Genomic DNA, 17,101 nt, shown 5'->3' with positions numbered 1-17,101 from the left:
AATTTTAGATTTGTGGACCTACTCTCATAATTATCTCTCTAAAGATTTTAATTTTAAGACACTGGAAATGGAAACATGCTCATTCAGTCCCGGGTAGTTTATTGCATTTAGCCATAATTGCCAATATAGTTCTTTCTTTTCCAGCCAGATTGCCCATGGTCCACCCCTTTCATTCTTTTTAACCTGTTCCAGAAAAGTAAATTTGAACCAATGTTTAGTGTTCAAAACTATGTGTTTAAATAATGCATTGTTCATGTTGTTCCTTTCAATGTCATAGCAATGTTCACAAATATGTTCTTTTAAAGACCTTTCGATCTTCCCTACATAAAAAGCTGAACATGCTTGACAAATGGCGATGTACACTACCCCCTTTGAGGTGCAGTCATACCTATCATTTACCTGAATTTTCTGTCCATTGATGTTAATACTTTTACTTAACAGAATATATTTACAGTAATTACAGCACCCACAACAATGCATTCTACTATAATTGGAATGTGTGTCACTCTTGGTTGCTCTCTCCATGATATAAGTTCATAGGTTCATAGATTAGTAATAAGCTAACTGCCCTTGCAAGCCATTTTAAGCCTAGTCAGTTATCCTTTGTGAGACTCAAACCCTGCACCTTGTGTTTGTAAGGCAAACACCTTAACCATTAGGCCACCCTTCCAGCCCCTTTCAATGTCAAACCTCTCCTGTAAATAATACAAGGGCTTTCATCCAACTTCGCCTGAATAGCTGGTTCTTCCATCAAAAATGCCTAATTCTTGACCCCATATAGTTTTAATCCTTTCACTTTCCAAACTGAAAGTTGTGATCACCCCACATTTGTAGGTCTCCAAATCTTTTTTTTATGGTTGCTACAGCCCGTATACTCACTTCTCTCCATTTTACCAAGTAGTGGTTGATAAAACCCTATGTTCCTTTTATTAATCACTTCCTTCTTGATACCATCAATTAAATTAACGGGGTACCCTCTGTTTAAAAACATGCTCTTTAATGTATAACATTCATCTAAGAAATCTTTAGCTTTTGTCACCATTCGAGCTGCTCTAACATATTGGTCTTTTACCACTGATTTTTTCTGGGCAGCTGGATGTGCACTACTATAATGTAACAACCCATTCAAGTTTGTGGGTTTCCTGAAAATGGATGCTACATATTTATGCTCTTTCCTATCGTTTTATAATAACACATCCAGATAAGAAATCTTCTCCTTTTCAACTTAGACTGTAAATCTTAAAAAAGAGGTAGTTTAATTGATATACTTCTGAAACCAATCCAATTCAAACTCATTTCCCTCTACATGACAGGTTACAGGTTTGTGAACGTCATAATATGTCAGTGTGGGTGGACTGGCAATTTTCTGTTTCAGAATGCCAAATACCTTTTGGTGTTATTGCAACCAGGACTAGTTAACATTTTTGTGTGATAACTCATGTAATGGTGCTGAAAGCTCATACAGGTCTGGGACGAACTTTCCTAAATAGTTGACCATACTAAGAAAATATTGTAAAGATGTGACATTTTCTGGAACTGGCATCTCAAGAATTGCTGCTTGCTTAGACGGCTCTGGTTGTAAGCCAGAATTGGTAAACAAATGACGCACATAAGTAACTTCTTTCAGTTTGAATTTGTACTTCTGAGGATTCAGTTTAAGATTGACTTCACGGGCACAGCCTACAACTTTTTTGAGGGTTTTATCATGTTCGACTTCACCGCTGCCGTCTACAATAATGTTGTCTACTGTGATAGGATAACCTGAAAAAAGTTGTTCCATCACACGTTGAAATACTTCACTGGCAGAATTTAGCCCAAATGGCATTCTCAAAAATCGTTCTGAAAGTGGTTAACAATGAAGATTTGTGATCCAATGACATTTGCCAAAATTAACTTTTTGCATCTAAGACAGATAAAACAGTGATATTCGGCTTGAGAGAGCATACTTCTTCCACTGTGAACATCAGATGATGAGGACATTTAGGCACTTTGTTTAAGTCTCTCAGATCAATACATATTCAGATATCATCTGAGCTTTTTTATGAGCTACAACCGCGGAGGATACCCATTCATTCGGTTCTGTTACTGGAGTAAGGACACCGACATTGACCATTTTGTCACCTTCCTTGCTGGTCTGACAACTGGGTTTACGTCATGGTTTAACTTCATGGAATATGTGACTGGAAGTTTGCCAAGCTTGTCTGTGAAAATATCAGCATATTCACTAAAAATATTCTGTATAAAACTATCATTGTAGTTCAGACTTATATGATGGACCTGTTTATTAAATGAAATCAATCCCATTCTTAAACTGTCTTTGAGGCCTAACAATGACTGCACATGTCTTTTGACTATGTAAAACTGCAAGTCATAGCTGTTCCCAGCAGAATGGCATGTGAGAGCTACAGCACCATCAGTTTGAATCTCTTCACCATAAGCAAGTAGTTTTGCACACTGTATCAAGTTTCTCACCAACTCTTACTTTGGCAAACATTTGTGTTGATATAACATTGCACTTGTATCCAGTGTCTACTTTAAGCTCTATAAGTTTTCCTTTAATCCAAACAGTACAAAGTATTACACTCTGCTGCCAACTGATAATCTACTGTATTAACTGTTTCATCAATCACAGAGACACCATCAACATAGAAAGTTTGCTCACGGCTCTTTATCTGATCTACTTGCTTCTTTGGATGCTCTCTTTTAACAAATGGATGCGCCACTTTAGCCTAGCCTAGCAAAGCCTTTTGAAATTATTCCACCTTTTACATTTGTGACACTGCTGACCAAAAGCTAAGCACGTGTCTCATTTTAGGTTCATGACTGCCTCCACAATTATGGCAGCTAACAATAAGGTTGGGTGTTGTGGCCCCATGCGGTTTATATTTCTTTCTCATCTTGGCTTTGTGTTGTACAGTATCAACATTCACTCCGGCAGACACTGCATGCATGTTTTTCTCACTCATAAGCATATTTGTATGATTTTCTGTAAGCTCATGTTTTTGGCAAATCTCATTGGCTTTGCTCAGTGTTAAATCACTGTCTCAAAGCAAAATCTTTCTCAATGCATCATTAGTAATACCACACACATGCCTGTCTTTTTTCAGCTCATCTCTCAGATCATCATATCTGAAGTTTTAGCTTTTTTTCTGAAGTTAGTAATATGTTGCTATAGTTTCACCAGGCTTTTGCTTTCTTGTGTACTGCACGTGCCTTTCCATTGTAATATTCATTTGAGGGTTACACGTTTCTCTACATTTACATTTTAAGCACTCGGGGTCTTCCCACATTTCGGCCTTTAGCACAATATGGCAGTTCTCCCTCTCACCTTCATACACGACAGTTGCATACACAAATGAATGTTCCCTCTCAATGGCTTCCAAGCCAGCTAAATTAAGAAGTATGAATGCCTTTGTACATGCGTCTTTATCAGAAAATGCAGTCTGTATGAAAATATATTCTTGCTCAAGCACTTGCCAGTTCTCAGCAATATTATTATCAAACACCAGTAGTCCAGGTCTGTGAAATCCCTCTGCCATAACAACAAAATTCATTTAAAATATAAGCATAGACCAGGTACTTGCAATTATGCTGAAATACACAATTTCTCTGAAAAGGCTTCACTTTAACACTGCAAACATTGCAAACACTCTCGACACTTCTCATACTTCGAAAAGTTTCATTTAATGGCAGAAAGTAGTACATTGTGAAAAAAATGTGGTGGTTTTAGCCTTCTTGTACATTTCAATACTTCAGAAATTATTTTGAACACTTCTGCATTTATTTCGAATACTTTTATCAATATGTCACAATTTCAGACATTTTGTTTATCTCGGTAATTATTTTGAACATTTTGAATGCTTCGCCACTTATTCGGTGACTGAAAAATCATTTAAATGAGTTTAAGTACCTTTGAAAAACTGCTGGCCTGTTTGCAAGTTGACTACTGTATATTCCTTCACTTCTAACTGTGTGCCTCATGGTTTGCGAGTTGCTTCAACTTCGGATCCCATTTTGACACCATGTTGCATGTCTCTTGTATTCAAATGAGAAACTGAGGCTCTATGATGGGTTCAAGTTGTTTATTGAACATAAACACATTAGGAGCTGTAACGGGAGCATATACTTAAGCTAAATGACTGGTTCATTACTTCAAACACACTCGCATGTGCATCTCCATTCATGCCTGCATTCACACTGACTATACAAAATGACACTGATCTTGCATGTGCTCAGTAGCTTACATGCACGTGCTAACTACAGTGGCTTACTAGGAACAATACACACAATGTTCTACAGATGGTGCTAGTGTTATAACTGTAAAGGTACATGGACGATGCTAATGTTATAAGTGTAAAGGTACATGGATGATGCTAGTGTTATAGGTGTAAAGGTACATAGACGGCACTAGTGTTATAGGTGTAAAGGTAAATGGACGGTGCTAGTGTTACAGGTGTAAAGGTACATGGACGGTGCTAGTGTTATAAGTGTAAAGGTACATGGATGGTGCTAGTGTTACAGGTTTAAAGGTACATGGATGGAGTTATTGTTATATATGTAAAGGTACATGGATGGTGCTAGTGTTATAAGTGTAAAGGTACATGGACGATGCTAGTGTTATAGGTGTAAAGGTACATGGATTGTGCTAGTGATGTAAGTGTAAAAGTACATGGATGATGCTAGTGTTATAGGTGTAAAGGTACATGGACGGTGCTAGTGTTACAGGTGTAAGGGTACATGGACGGTGCTAGTGTTATAGGTGTAAAGGTATATGGACTTTTCTAGTGTTATAGGTGTAAAGGTACAATGGAGGGTGCTAGTGTTATAGGTGTAAGGGTACATGGACGGTGCTAGTGTTATAAGTGTAAAGGTACATGGATAGTGCTAGTGTTATAAGTGTAAAGGTACATGGACGATGATAGTGTTATAGGTGTAAAGGTACATGGATGGTGCTAGTGTTATAGGTGTAAAGGTATATGGACTTTTCTAGTGTTATAGGTGTAAAGGTACAATGGAGGGTGCTAGTGTTATAGGTGTAAAGGTACATGGGTGGTGCTAGTGTTATAGGTGTAAAGGTACATGGACAGTGCTAGTGTTATAGGTGTAAAGGTTACATGGATGGTGCTAGTGTTACAGATGTAAAGGTACATGGACAGTGCTAGTGTTATAGGTGTAAAGGTACATGGACCTTTGCTAGTGTCATAGGTGTAAAGGTACGTGAACAGTGCTAGTGTTTTTTTTTTTTTTTTTTTTTTTTAATTTCTACAAGTCTTTTGGGTTTCTAAGACTTGAATTGATTCCATTCCTAAGTCAAAGTATGATTAAAATTCATGAAATTAGTATTTTTTCAGTCTTTGATGTTAGTCAGAAGTGCTCTTTACTGCTGTGGAATCAACACTGTTGTCCTAGTCATCTGCCTGATTCCAGAGATTCATGATGTATTTTTTGGAACTTCATAATTAGAAGCCTTTCTTTCTTGTTCCATTACCATCTTGTGATATTACCTAAAACAGTACTGAATAACCTGGCTGACACAATGGGCCACCGTCCATAATCTTTAGACACAGTATAACACCAATGTAGTTACCTGAACTCAGGTTCTCTTAAGGTATTAATATTTTCATGCACTGTCTGAGAAACCATGCTTGGTAAAATCAAAGTTCCCCTGATTAGCTCTCATCCGCATACAGAGAAGATGCTGCCACTACTGTTAAAACAATAAAGATGAGCAATTCTGTTATGAGAAAGAAGAGGAAAACATAAAACGCTGATATACGAGTGAACAATATTTTCAAATACATAGAAAATATATTATAACAAGTCTCGGGGTTCAGCATATATAAACAGACTTCTAAAGATGCTAGCTGCATTTCTGAATTGCTCTGACATTATGAGGAAAAAAAATAAGGATTTAGGAATAGCATTTTTTTTTACTTGGCTGCTGCTCAAGAAAAATGTTAATCTGCTTTCTGGGGGGTATTTGAAACAGGAAGTCATAACCTTTGGGCTCACCCTGCTTATGCATCTTCTTTCCCAGCCTGATGTTTCATCAGCATTACTTTTGGCCCTTTAGAGACCAGTGCTGGTCATGTTCAATTATTCCATAGAACTTTGGTAGGTAGGTAACTGCTACTTTTGTTAAATTCTTATTCATGTTTTTAGTATTTCGTACTCCACATCAATGCCAGAGAATGCTTGCACCATGGCATTGAGGGATACAAACCTTTCTATGGTCCAGTATCCCTGGTTCAGTTAACATCTCTGGTGTCTAAGGCTCTGGCAAGAGAGGGTGGGCATGCCTGTATGGGGGGTGGGGGGGCACATGATCACACCTTGCAGCTGATTTATGGCAGAGGCTGGAGGTGCATGAGAAGGAATTGTCATCAGGAAGGCAGGGCATTGACTTGGTTGTTGTGTAACCAGTGCAGAATGCCAGCACACCCACTACACATCTGTTCTGAGACCATATATGTGTGCATGAGGCAAGGAACCTAGTTAAGGCACAACAAAAGGAAATAACCCTCAGTAGCATATGTGTTACTGCCCAAGGTGCATAAATAAGTCTCCTCACAGGTTCAAAACATGGGTTGGAGAAGCCACGGGAGGCTTGTAAGGTTCGGTAGACTCGCTGAACAAAGAGAGTCTCTCTGATCAGCTGATAGGCAGCTGTGAGAGCATCACAAAAAGCTAAAAAGAAAACAAAGTGGCACTGCATTTTCATCTAATTAGTAACATACGCTTGTAAACTATTTCTTATTTTTTTCTTCAAATACCGTCAATTACAGTTGTAATAACGTTTTTATTGTGATTATATTTCATGTTTTCCCAATTGAATATTCACCTTTTCATAAGAAATTTCAGATAAAGGAGCCTGTTAACAAACAGAAGGAGAAAAAAATGGTAAAATGGAACAATATAAAAACCTAAAATGTGTACGTCTATTCTAATGTTGAGGAGGGTTCTAATTTTTCAAAGACACAGAAGGGCGATAAAATCATTTTTTTGAAAGCACTAAAGTTTTTCACACTGACCATGTTGTGAGCAAAAGAAAAGCCCTTAACAGCATATTCAGTGGTATACATTTTGGTGTCCCTGTGGTCATGAAACTACAGTGTGTAGAAACGCTTGTCATTTCACCACTGTTTCATTAAGCAAGGCCCACCATAATTGTACCTATTTGGTCCTTGGCTTATTATAACCTTCTTTTCTCTATAAGACTGTGGCAAAGGAGTATTTCAATATAACACAGGAAACGGTATAGCTATACAGACCTACAATGGTAACTTTACTGGGCCAATCTTCATTTATGGATAGAGCACAGAGATGAGAACTTATGAAGGTTCAAGTTAGTAAAACAAACAAAAATAACTATTTTCCCTGGTTTATCTAGTGAAGAAGATAATTTTTACATGATGTAAGTTTATGAAAATTTCTCATAACTTTAATATTAGAATTCTTCCTTTATGGGAACTTAAACTTTGAAAGAATTTTGCACTTAGCCTAATGGGAATCGGTCTTCTCCTGAACATACAGAGAGGATGATGCTTCCAGATAAAGTGTACAATACAATCAGTTTACTGGATGTTTTAAAAACAAATATTCAGTGTCTAAATTCACTGTAGTGAATGAAGGCTGACAGGATGTTTAAGTCTCATTGGTTAGATAGGACAAATGTATATTTTTTAAAAAGCAAGCCCTGCATTTATTTCTCCAAGAACATTTAAGCATAAAAGGAAAGCTGTCTGTTTTGCACCTTTACCATCTGATAAGAATTTTAGCTTACTGTATAAAATGCTGAAAGTATATTACTCTAGTACCTTAATCATTACAGCATTATTTGGATTGCAGGGTTTCTTATCAAAATTCCTTCTTAAAGCAGCTATGCAAAAATCGTTTGCCATTTCTAGTAGCACTACTATGAAGTATGTAAATAAATGAATAAATAACTTAGCTGATAACTTTTAAGAAATAGTCCCACCACTAATATGAATGTGCTTCTGCAAGAGCTACCTATGTCAGTGGTCATTTAAGAAGATTAGCATGGTTTGTAGAGGTCAACAGTGATGAATCTATATCCAATTTAACAAAATACAATAAAATGCAAAAACAAAAAACAAATAGCTGGAATCGCTGAAACTGGAAATGGACCCAGCAAAAACACACAGCTATTTTCCAAAATTTTAATGGTGCTTCCTGGTATCTCGGCTAGGTGCCTTCAGGAAGCACCATTAAAATTTTGGAAAATACCTGAGTGTTTTTGCTGTGTCCATTTCCAGTTTCAGTGGTTTCAGCTGTTTGTTTTTTGTTTTTCCTGTATCCAATTTACTTAATCCTCCACTGACATAAAAAATCCTGTCTGGTCACTCAGCAGGAGATATCTTTTCCACTTTATAAAGAAAAAGGTAAAATTATGTCTGTATATAGAAACATATGAAATTAGGACTTCTCTGTACAAAATGTTTTCACTGAAAACAAGAAGTTAACAATTTTATTAATATAGTGATCTAATTGCAATTCATATTCAACAGAAAAAGAAGGCTATAACCAGAGATCTTTAAAGTACCTGCTGTTACCTTTTCTTTTCCTAATACTCTTAGGAGGCATGTTTCAGGCTCATCTTGCTACATAATAAAAATAATTCAGCACGCCTGTGCAATACAATAATTTCAGAAGTCATAGGATCAGCTTTGTCCCATTAGCACCCTCACTTCAAATGCTACAAGCCTTACAGTGGATAGAACTGAAGACTTTATTTCTTAAAAAAACATAAAGAAATAATTTCCATGTTGTATAGGAATAGTTTTACTTTCATTATCCAATTCAGTTATGAGTGGGGAACTCAATCTGACAGCCTTTTAGGACAGAGAAACCTGTCTCAACAATAACAGTTGCTTCACATCAGTTTAGAAAAGGTGAAAGCAGGGCTCAGGGTCCTGGCAATGTTCCTAGATGATGTTCAGTAGTGATATCTTTCAAACAATATACACAACACCTATAGTAATGGGAAGTGGACTATAGTAATGTGAAGCATAAACAGAGGAAGTGGACTATAGTAATGTAAAACATAAACACAGGAAGAGGAACCAGGTCTTCCAGCTTTACAAGAACATAATTTGGACATTTGGGAAGAAATTATAATAACAAAGCCATCAATTAACACCTAGACATGTTCAAGGTTTATAAATCATTCTTAGAGATGCTTTGAGGAAGAACATATTCTTGACTTACAAATGAAAGATGAACCTACAGTTACTTCAACATATTGCACAGACATAAGTGAACCTGTTTACTCACCCTGTCAAGGTAAAGTATTTTGTTCCTTCATGTCTCATAACACTGTTTGAAAGACGCATCATTTCTCTTTTGCATGAACCCTGAGCTTAATGTGTGCTTTACCTTATTTTCTTCTAAATCACAACATACTACTCCAGTCAAGGCAAGACAAGACCAGTCTTATTTTGATAGGCCCCTCCTTGCAAAATAACCATGAATCCCTTTGATGAGACTGTGCTCCTTTTCCATTATGGCCATAACTTCCACACCAGTTCTTACTGACACAACAACAAAACATGGTAATACAAGCCAGTATTTAAACTGTAGATCTATCCACATGGAAGACACAGTTTTAATGGCTAATTACAGATTATTTATTTCACAACTATTTTAAAGGAAGCAAAAATACCTAATACATGAAAACTTACATACACAAAGTAAAAAATGTTTGTTTGTTTTCAATGTCTCAGTCATTTACATTGCCTGCTACAAAAGTTATACAAGACTATTGTTTAGATTAAAATCTGGCTTAATATTCAATCAAAATTCATGGCTCTGTACTTTTTGTTTGTGAAATAACCATCTCAGAGATAACAATGTAACTGTCTTTAAAATCTTTCTTCAAACAGTTCTTCACTTAGGACCTCCAGGAACTCCTATCCCTGTCATTCAGATTAAACCTTGTATTGGACAAGGTGACCTCCCTTTATACTAACAGATACAGCAAAATATTTCAGACTCACAAAACTTAATGTGTAAACCACCTTATTAAATATTGCACAGGGAAATTGTACAATTGAAGACAAATCCCTCTTTCATACCAAAACTGTCAACAGTAGCTCTTGAACAGACAATTCAGTTTCTTGTCTTTTACTCAAACTTCTAGAAGGTGGAGATCATCACTTGCCTTTTCTGGATGCCGACAGACAACTTAGATATGATGGAGGAATAATAAATCTAGAAGGACATCGGTTTTTGTTTTCTTCAGGAAAGGAAAACGAGACTTACATACCGGTCAATAAACAGGCTACTTATATGACTGACCCAGTGTTTGCTGGACCATGTATAATGCACACTAAGAGCTTATTCTACTAAGGTAACAGATACAAATGCAGCTTATTTCTGAAATATTTTCTGCACAGGACATTTTAGAAGCAGCTACATGGTCTGGTGTGCTCACTTACACAAAACACTACAGGTTAGATAACATTCCATGGACAGGACAAATTTTGGCATGTCTGTACTTCAAGGAATCCTTGAACAGTCCCCTACCCACAGGTGTAATGTTGCTTAAGAAGCTACCCAGATGTTACGATTTATTGTTCCATTGACCCTCTATGTAGAAGCTGCACTCCCTCTATTTCTAGTAGTGCAAAGGATTTATTAGACTATTGCACATTTGCATTTACAGATTTTGAAAATAATACTTTGTTATTCTAAGGACAATAGCTTACTTATATTTCCTAGTTCCTATGAGGAACTGGAAGAGATTGAAGAACTGAAAAAAATCCTGTCAGTGCTGGCTGTGTATGAATAAACTTGTATACCGAACAAGGATCCATGGATGACTAGTCACTGGACTAGTGGTGTTTATCACAGTGACAGAAGCTTTGCAGATGACAATTCTGATTCTGGTCAGGGATGAAGACACATAATGGTATGATTTACTGGGGCAGTAACTTGTCCTTAAAGATCTATTGGTACGGTAAATACTTCCACACAATCATACTACCTGTATGCACTCCACACAGAAACTAAGTTACATGTTGAGCCGTAACAGCTACATCCATGTCTGATGCTTGACAGAGATCTGAGGTTATTTATTTTTTTTTTTTCACTACCTACTGTGTTAGGTCTCCTTAATTCAGAAAAGCAAATTATGTGTAGTTTCTTAAGACACTGCTTTTCCTTGTGTGATAATAGTTTGAGCTATGGCTGTCCACCAGAAATCGACTATTACCCAAAGATTATTAAATTGTGAGAGCAAGCATAGTTATATGGTATAAACAGGGATTAGTGGCATTCAAACTTTTCACTGACAAAGTCCTAAACATGTTTACTTTGCATGACTCACTGACTTGATACTTTGTCTGCTACAAAGATAGGCAATAATGGCAGATTTTCCTGTATCCATAAAGTCAAACTGTTTATCACTAAAGCATAAAATGTAAAGATATACTTTTTTTTTTAATTTAAAAGCAGTGTAGTCAGTACCTATATGTTGTTCAGTAATGCAATAATAATATACATGGTGAGCGTGCTTTTAGGAATTTAGAAAAAATTACAGAAGACTTTACATATATAGGAAGCTATTTTGCACTCGGCAGAATTGATTTAGCTGGAATCTGATGCCATGTTTCATTTTATTTATTTATTTATTGACATTTGTTAACCGGGTTTGTCCAACTGGCTTGTGGCCCATTTTCAGTGGAGACCCAAGGAGAAAAACTCCGGTAATACATTTTAAAACAAGTACAATTTTAAACAATATTGATATAATAGCAGTTATAGCAAAATGATTCACATATGTTGGGATACATGCATAAAGTTAAAGTTGCATTAAAAAGAAGCTAAGTAACAATTTTACATTGATATAGTTCAATAGGTCAACAATAAACATTTTTTGTTTGTATAAAATTGTGCAAATGCATAGTAGACACATTGGAGAGAGAGGTGTAATGAGGTACTAAGTATGGTCCTTTTGAGGGTACATAAAGGGAAGGAAGACTAGGTAGGGTCATGGCAAGGGCAGGTTCTGGAATTGAGAAAATAAGCTTTTAGTTCATTTTTACAGTGTGAGGTGTGAGAGATTGAACGTAAGTCAAGGGGAAGTTTGTTCCAAGCATGGGCAAGGGAGTGTTTGTAGAGTAGTTTGCCTACTGACCTTTTTGGGTGGTAGATATCAAGTAATTGTTGGTTAGAAATACAGAGGGTCTGAGATGGGATGTAGATTGAGACTAAGGAAGATAGAGATGGACAGAAGGAGGGTTTATAAAGAATAGAGTGTAGCATATGAAATTGATAAGATAGCAGAAACTGGGGAAGTTCAAGCCATTGAAGAGAGTTTAAAGAAATGCAGTGGTGAGTTGTATGGGGAGTTAGTAATGAATCTGGCTATTTTATGGTAAGTCTGTTGCAGTTTGTTTAGAGTGGAGGCCTGGATATTGGTAAGAACTGGGGCGGCGTATAAGAGGGAGGGGAGGAGGAGTGCCTGGCCCAGGGTAAGTCTAGATTCAGGGGTAAGGAAACCTAGTTTCTGGTTTGATTTTTAATACACAGGAGTATGTGTAGGTTGAACTTGAGTTCGTCATCGATAATGACCCCTAGGAGTTTTGTGTGGGTGTCAGGTTGGATGTTTGTATTGTTAGAAGATGTAATAAAAAAGGAGGTTTTGTGATGAGAAAGAGAACGGGGAAGGAAAAGTAGGAGTTTGGTCTTTTTGGGATTTAGGATCAATAGATATGACTGCAGATAAAAAAAGTAATGTGTTTTAAAAATAGCTGCTTTAATAAGTGCATGTTTGTGGATACATACTGACTAAGGTGCCAAGAAATTGGTTTGAAAACCTAACCCTTTACATGTGTGCTAACTTGTTGTATTATATTAGAATTGTACTTTATTGAAGTGTATTGAAAACTTATGTTAAAACTCATTGGTAAAATGTATTCCGGAGTGTCATTCCTATATAAACCACCTGTTTTCATTTGCTTAAAGTACTCAACTAAATCAGTTAAAATAATGGAAAAACTAAAAATGTAGAACAATGCAGTTTTGTGAACAGGGTAGAAACTGGAAATATATTGGTTAGAATAAAGCACTGATGTTTTTATTTTTTTTTTTAATGTTTTACTGCTTTAAATCTACAGGACTTGAATCATTTTGAGCATGATTCACATTACAATCATGTGGACAACAAAGAAGTTGAAAGGACCATTCTTCAAAATTCAGATTCCAGCTACTTAAATAATAAATCTACAGAAAAAACAGGCTGCAATACAGATGATAAAGAGGTACAATAATGAAATTAACCGAAATGCTAAACTTTCTTAAGATGATGTTATAGTCTGTTGTTCTTTCACAGGAAAAGCTAAGAAGTGACACTGATGCATGTTAGCAGACAACAGTGAACCAGAAAATTAACATATAAATGTTATAACATCATTATTACGCAGTAGAGAGCATCAGTGTTCAGTAGCTAAAATAATGTGATATGCATCTATAGTGATATTGATTTGTAAGGTAATAAAAGAACAGATGTGTTTACATTTTTCATGGAGGAGTGCAGCAAACTCATTTTAGTAAGACATAAGCTAGTTAGGAAGAAATTGTTTAGTAGGTAAGAATAGGAAATAATGAGTATATGGGCATTTCAACCTGATAAATGATATATAACAATAGTAAATGAGAACTGGGAAACACATTATGTAAGCTTTTTGACTTTGCATATGTGTGCTAACACACACACACACACACGTGTGTGTGTGTATGTGTATATATATATATATATATATATATATATATATATGTGTGTGTGTGTGTGTATGTATATGTATACATATGGGTCTATGTTTCTTGATTGAAATTTCACAATCTTGAACAAAAAACATCGAGAACCATTAAAATGAAAGTGCACAACATTGAAAGTGCACTTTTGCAAAAGCCGGTTCTCCGAACCGTAAAAAAACAAAATAAAAAAAAAATACTTTAAACAGTAAACCCCTAAACCCCTACTTAAATATACTAACTCCAAGATTGCACTACAGTAGGGAAAAGGATATATTTCCTTATCCTCACTGTAATGTGCTTCGGAGAAACAGCTTTTGCGAAAGTGCACTTTCGATTTAATGTACTTTTGCTTTAATGGGTTCGATCTTCTGGTTGTCGAGAAAATGTGTTTTCAACAGTCAGAAGGAGACCCATATATTTATATATATGTGTGTGTGTGTGTGTGTGCATATGTGTATATATATATATATATATATATATATATATATATATATATATATATATATATACACACACACACACACATGTCCCCTACTAAATCCTGAACGCACAGAATCCCGACGCCCAAAATACTGAGATGAAATGCCCGAAACCCCACATTACCGATACGTTGAAAGCATGAAATTCAGAATCGCGAAACTAATACATACATACAGCACAGACACAAACATACACACACCCTCCCCCCTTAACCAAACAAACCACCGTAGACTAAAGATAAGCAGGGGGGTGAAGCCCCCCTGCACCCCCCATGTGGGGGCTGTGCTCCCCAACCCCACCTACTTTATTATTCTAACTCCAAGATCTCACAAACATATACGCAAGGCAAACTCACACCCACACATTACAGTCCCTCACACACACACACACACACACACACACACACACACACACACACACACCACAGTCATAACACACACTCACACACACTAAAGCCCCTCACTAACACACTTACATACACATACTTACCTGAATCGCAACACCAGAAGCGCTAACTCAAAATCTCTTAACATCGGGATTTTGAATTTTGCGCTTTCAACGTTTCGGTAATGTGGGGTTTCGGGCATTTCTTCTTGGTATTTTGGGCATCGGGATTCTGTGTGTTTGGGATTTAGTAGGGAACCCATATATATACACACACACACACTTGCACATATGATGTAGCTCAGAGCTGTTGAAATAATATTGTGAATCAGAAAATGGGTTGAAAAGGGCTCCTAAACAGATCACACTGAGTCACAAACTCTTCATTTAACTATAATATGCTCCTATGAAGTATAACTTTCCATTAAATTATCTGCTGAGGTTTGGCGAGAAGTTTTCTGTATCTCACCCTTACTCTGCAGTGATACACTCCTTTCACAAACATGTTTCTCCTCATGCAAACTTATGATTTTTACTCCCAAAAGAAATTCATACATCAATAAAACTGACTTCGAAATATTCTCGCTTAACTCCACCAAAATTGAATTAGTAACCCACACTAAACTATTTGGAGTAATTATTGATGAAAACCTCAAATTCGATCTTCATATTCAAAACAATATAAGCAAGACCCACAAAAAAACTGGGGTTACTCTACAGAGATAAGAAGTTCCTCTCCCTCCCCTCTAAAAATGCATTAGCACGATCCTACCTTCTGCCTTCGCTAATTTTTGGTGCTCCTTTACTAACTAACCTGCAATCTTCTCTGAAGGCTAAATTAGATACTTGCTATTATAAGATTGCTAAATTTGCCACAAATTGTCGCCATTCTATTCATCACTGTATTGCCCTAAAACAACTACAATGGCTTGAACTTCCACACTATCTACACCTCCTCCAGCTTACAGCCACTCATAAACTGATATGCTGGACAAGCCACGCTGCTTCGCAAGGGACGGCTTGCACCTGTCACCCCTGGGATTCCGGATATTGGCAAAGGCTCTTGCCACCCCCATAGTGCCTTTTTTAGGCAAGGCTCAAATTCTAAACCTACCACCTTAGAACACAAAAAAGGAAAAAAACTAAGGGTAATGCTGCTCAATGCCAGAAGTCTAAATCTCAAAATGCACGCACTCGAGGCCCTTCTCAGTATGGAGAACATCGATGTCTGTGCTGTGACAGAAACCTGGTTCAAGGCTCCTGAGAGCACCCGGCTATCAGGTTTTACCTCATATCATGCGTTCGGCCCCAAAATCTGGACAATACCAAGAAAGGAGGGTATCCATATTCATCAAGGACACCCACACCTCAAGACTGGTGGCAACGCACGATGCATCGGAGACCATCCAGGTGCAATTAACCATAGGCAAGACTGCTCTGCAAATTGTAGCATGTTACAGGCCACCCTCACAAACTCAGGAACCTCACATGGCCTTCCTGAAAACACTAGAGGGATAAATGTATCACCAAACACCATCATACTAGGTGACTTCAATTACCCTAATATAGACTGGGAACACTACTCAAGCCCAAACACCCTAGCCCAAAAGTTCCTGGAATTCATAAACTCAAATGCCATGGAACAACTAGTCACCATCCCCACAAGAGGAGATAACATACTTGATCTCATCATCATGAACATGGGAGCACAATGTTCAACACGGAGGTGTACCCCTCACTGGTGAGATCAGACCACAAACTAATCTCGCTGGAGGTCCTCATCCCACCCCACCTGAAATAAAAAAGACCACAGTAAAGAACTTCTCAAAAGCCGACTTCACACTTCTAAAGACTAGTGTGGTCTCCTTTAAGGCCCCGAGCCGGTGGAAAACAGTACTCAAGCCGCTGAATCACTTACAAATGCCTTCTACCAGCACCTGCAGGACTGCATGGATAAGGCAATCCCAAGCAAAACAAAGACTCTTTGTACCAAAGGCAAGCGTCCAGTCTGGTGGACCCCAGCCATAAACAAACTCTACAACAAAAGGAGGAAGCTACTACAAGATAGAGCAAAATCCTTAAAAGGTAAGACACCCTTGATCACTATAAGTAAAAACTAAGAGCTCTCATAAAATCATCCAAAGCAAATTTCGAGAGAAAAATAGCTAAAGACTCAAAAGACAATCATAAGGCCTTCTTTAGCTATGTTAGAAACCTGGGAGGAAACTCCCAGATATGCTCAGAGCTAGTTCAAAATGATGTGAAGATTACTGATCCTACAGACATTGCCAACATACTGGCTGACAGGTTCAGTGCAAACTTCCCCTCCCCCAAAGGAGAGATATCTATACCAAACGATTGCAGCCCCCCAAACATCTCCAGCGCCCAAGTGAGAACTGCTCTCTCCAAAGCAAAAAACACAGCATCCATGGGACCTGATGGTGTCCCCGGCTGTGTG

The 17,101-nt window shown here is 37.3% G+C and overlaps 1 protein-coding gene across 1 annotated transcript in view; it reads left to right on the top strand.

Annotated features, from left to right (window-relative positions):
* Nucleotides 1–17,101, top strand: part of SLC39A8 (solute carrier family 39 member 8) — an 895,133-nt gene that overhangs the window by 663,372 nt on the left and 214,660 nt on the right. The window contains exon 6 of the mRNA XM_044062117.1: nucleotides 13,140–13,283. Coding sequence (XP_043918052.1) covers nucleotides 13,140–13,283 — 144 coding nt within the window. The remainder of the gene's footprint in view (nucleotides 1–13,139; nucleotides 13,284–17,101) is intronic.

Source organism: Protopterus annectens, chromosome 2.part1 (assembly GCF_019279795.1).
Source record: "Protopterus annectens isolate FY-2018-M chromosome 2.part1, PAN1.0, whole genome shotgun sequence".
NCBI classification, from domain to species: Eukaryota; Metazoa; Chordata; order Ceratodontiformes; family Protopteridae; genus Protopterus; species Protopterus annectens.
This window is presented reverse-complemented; position numbering and strand designations above follow the sequence as displayed.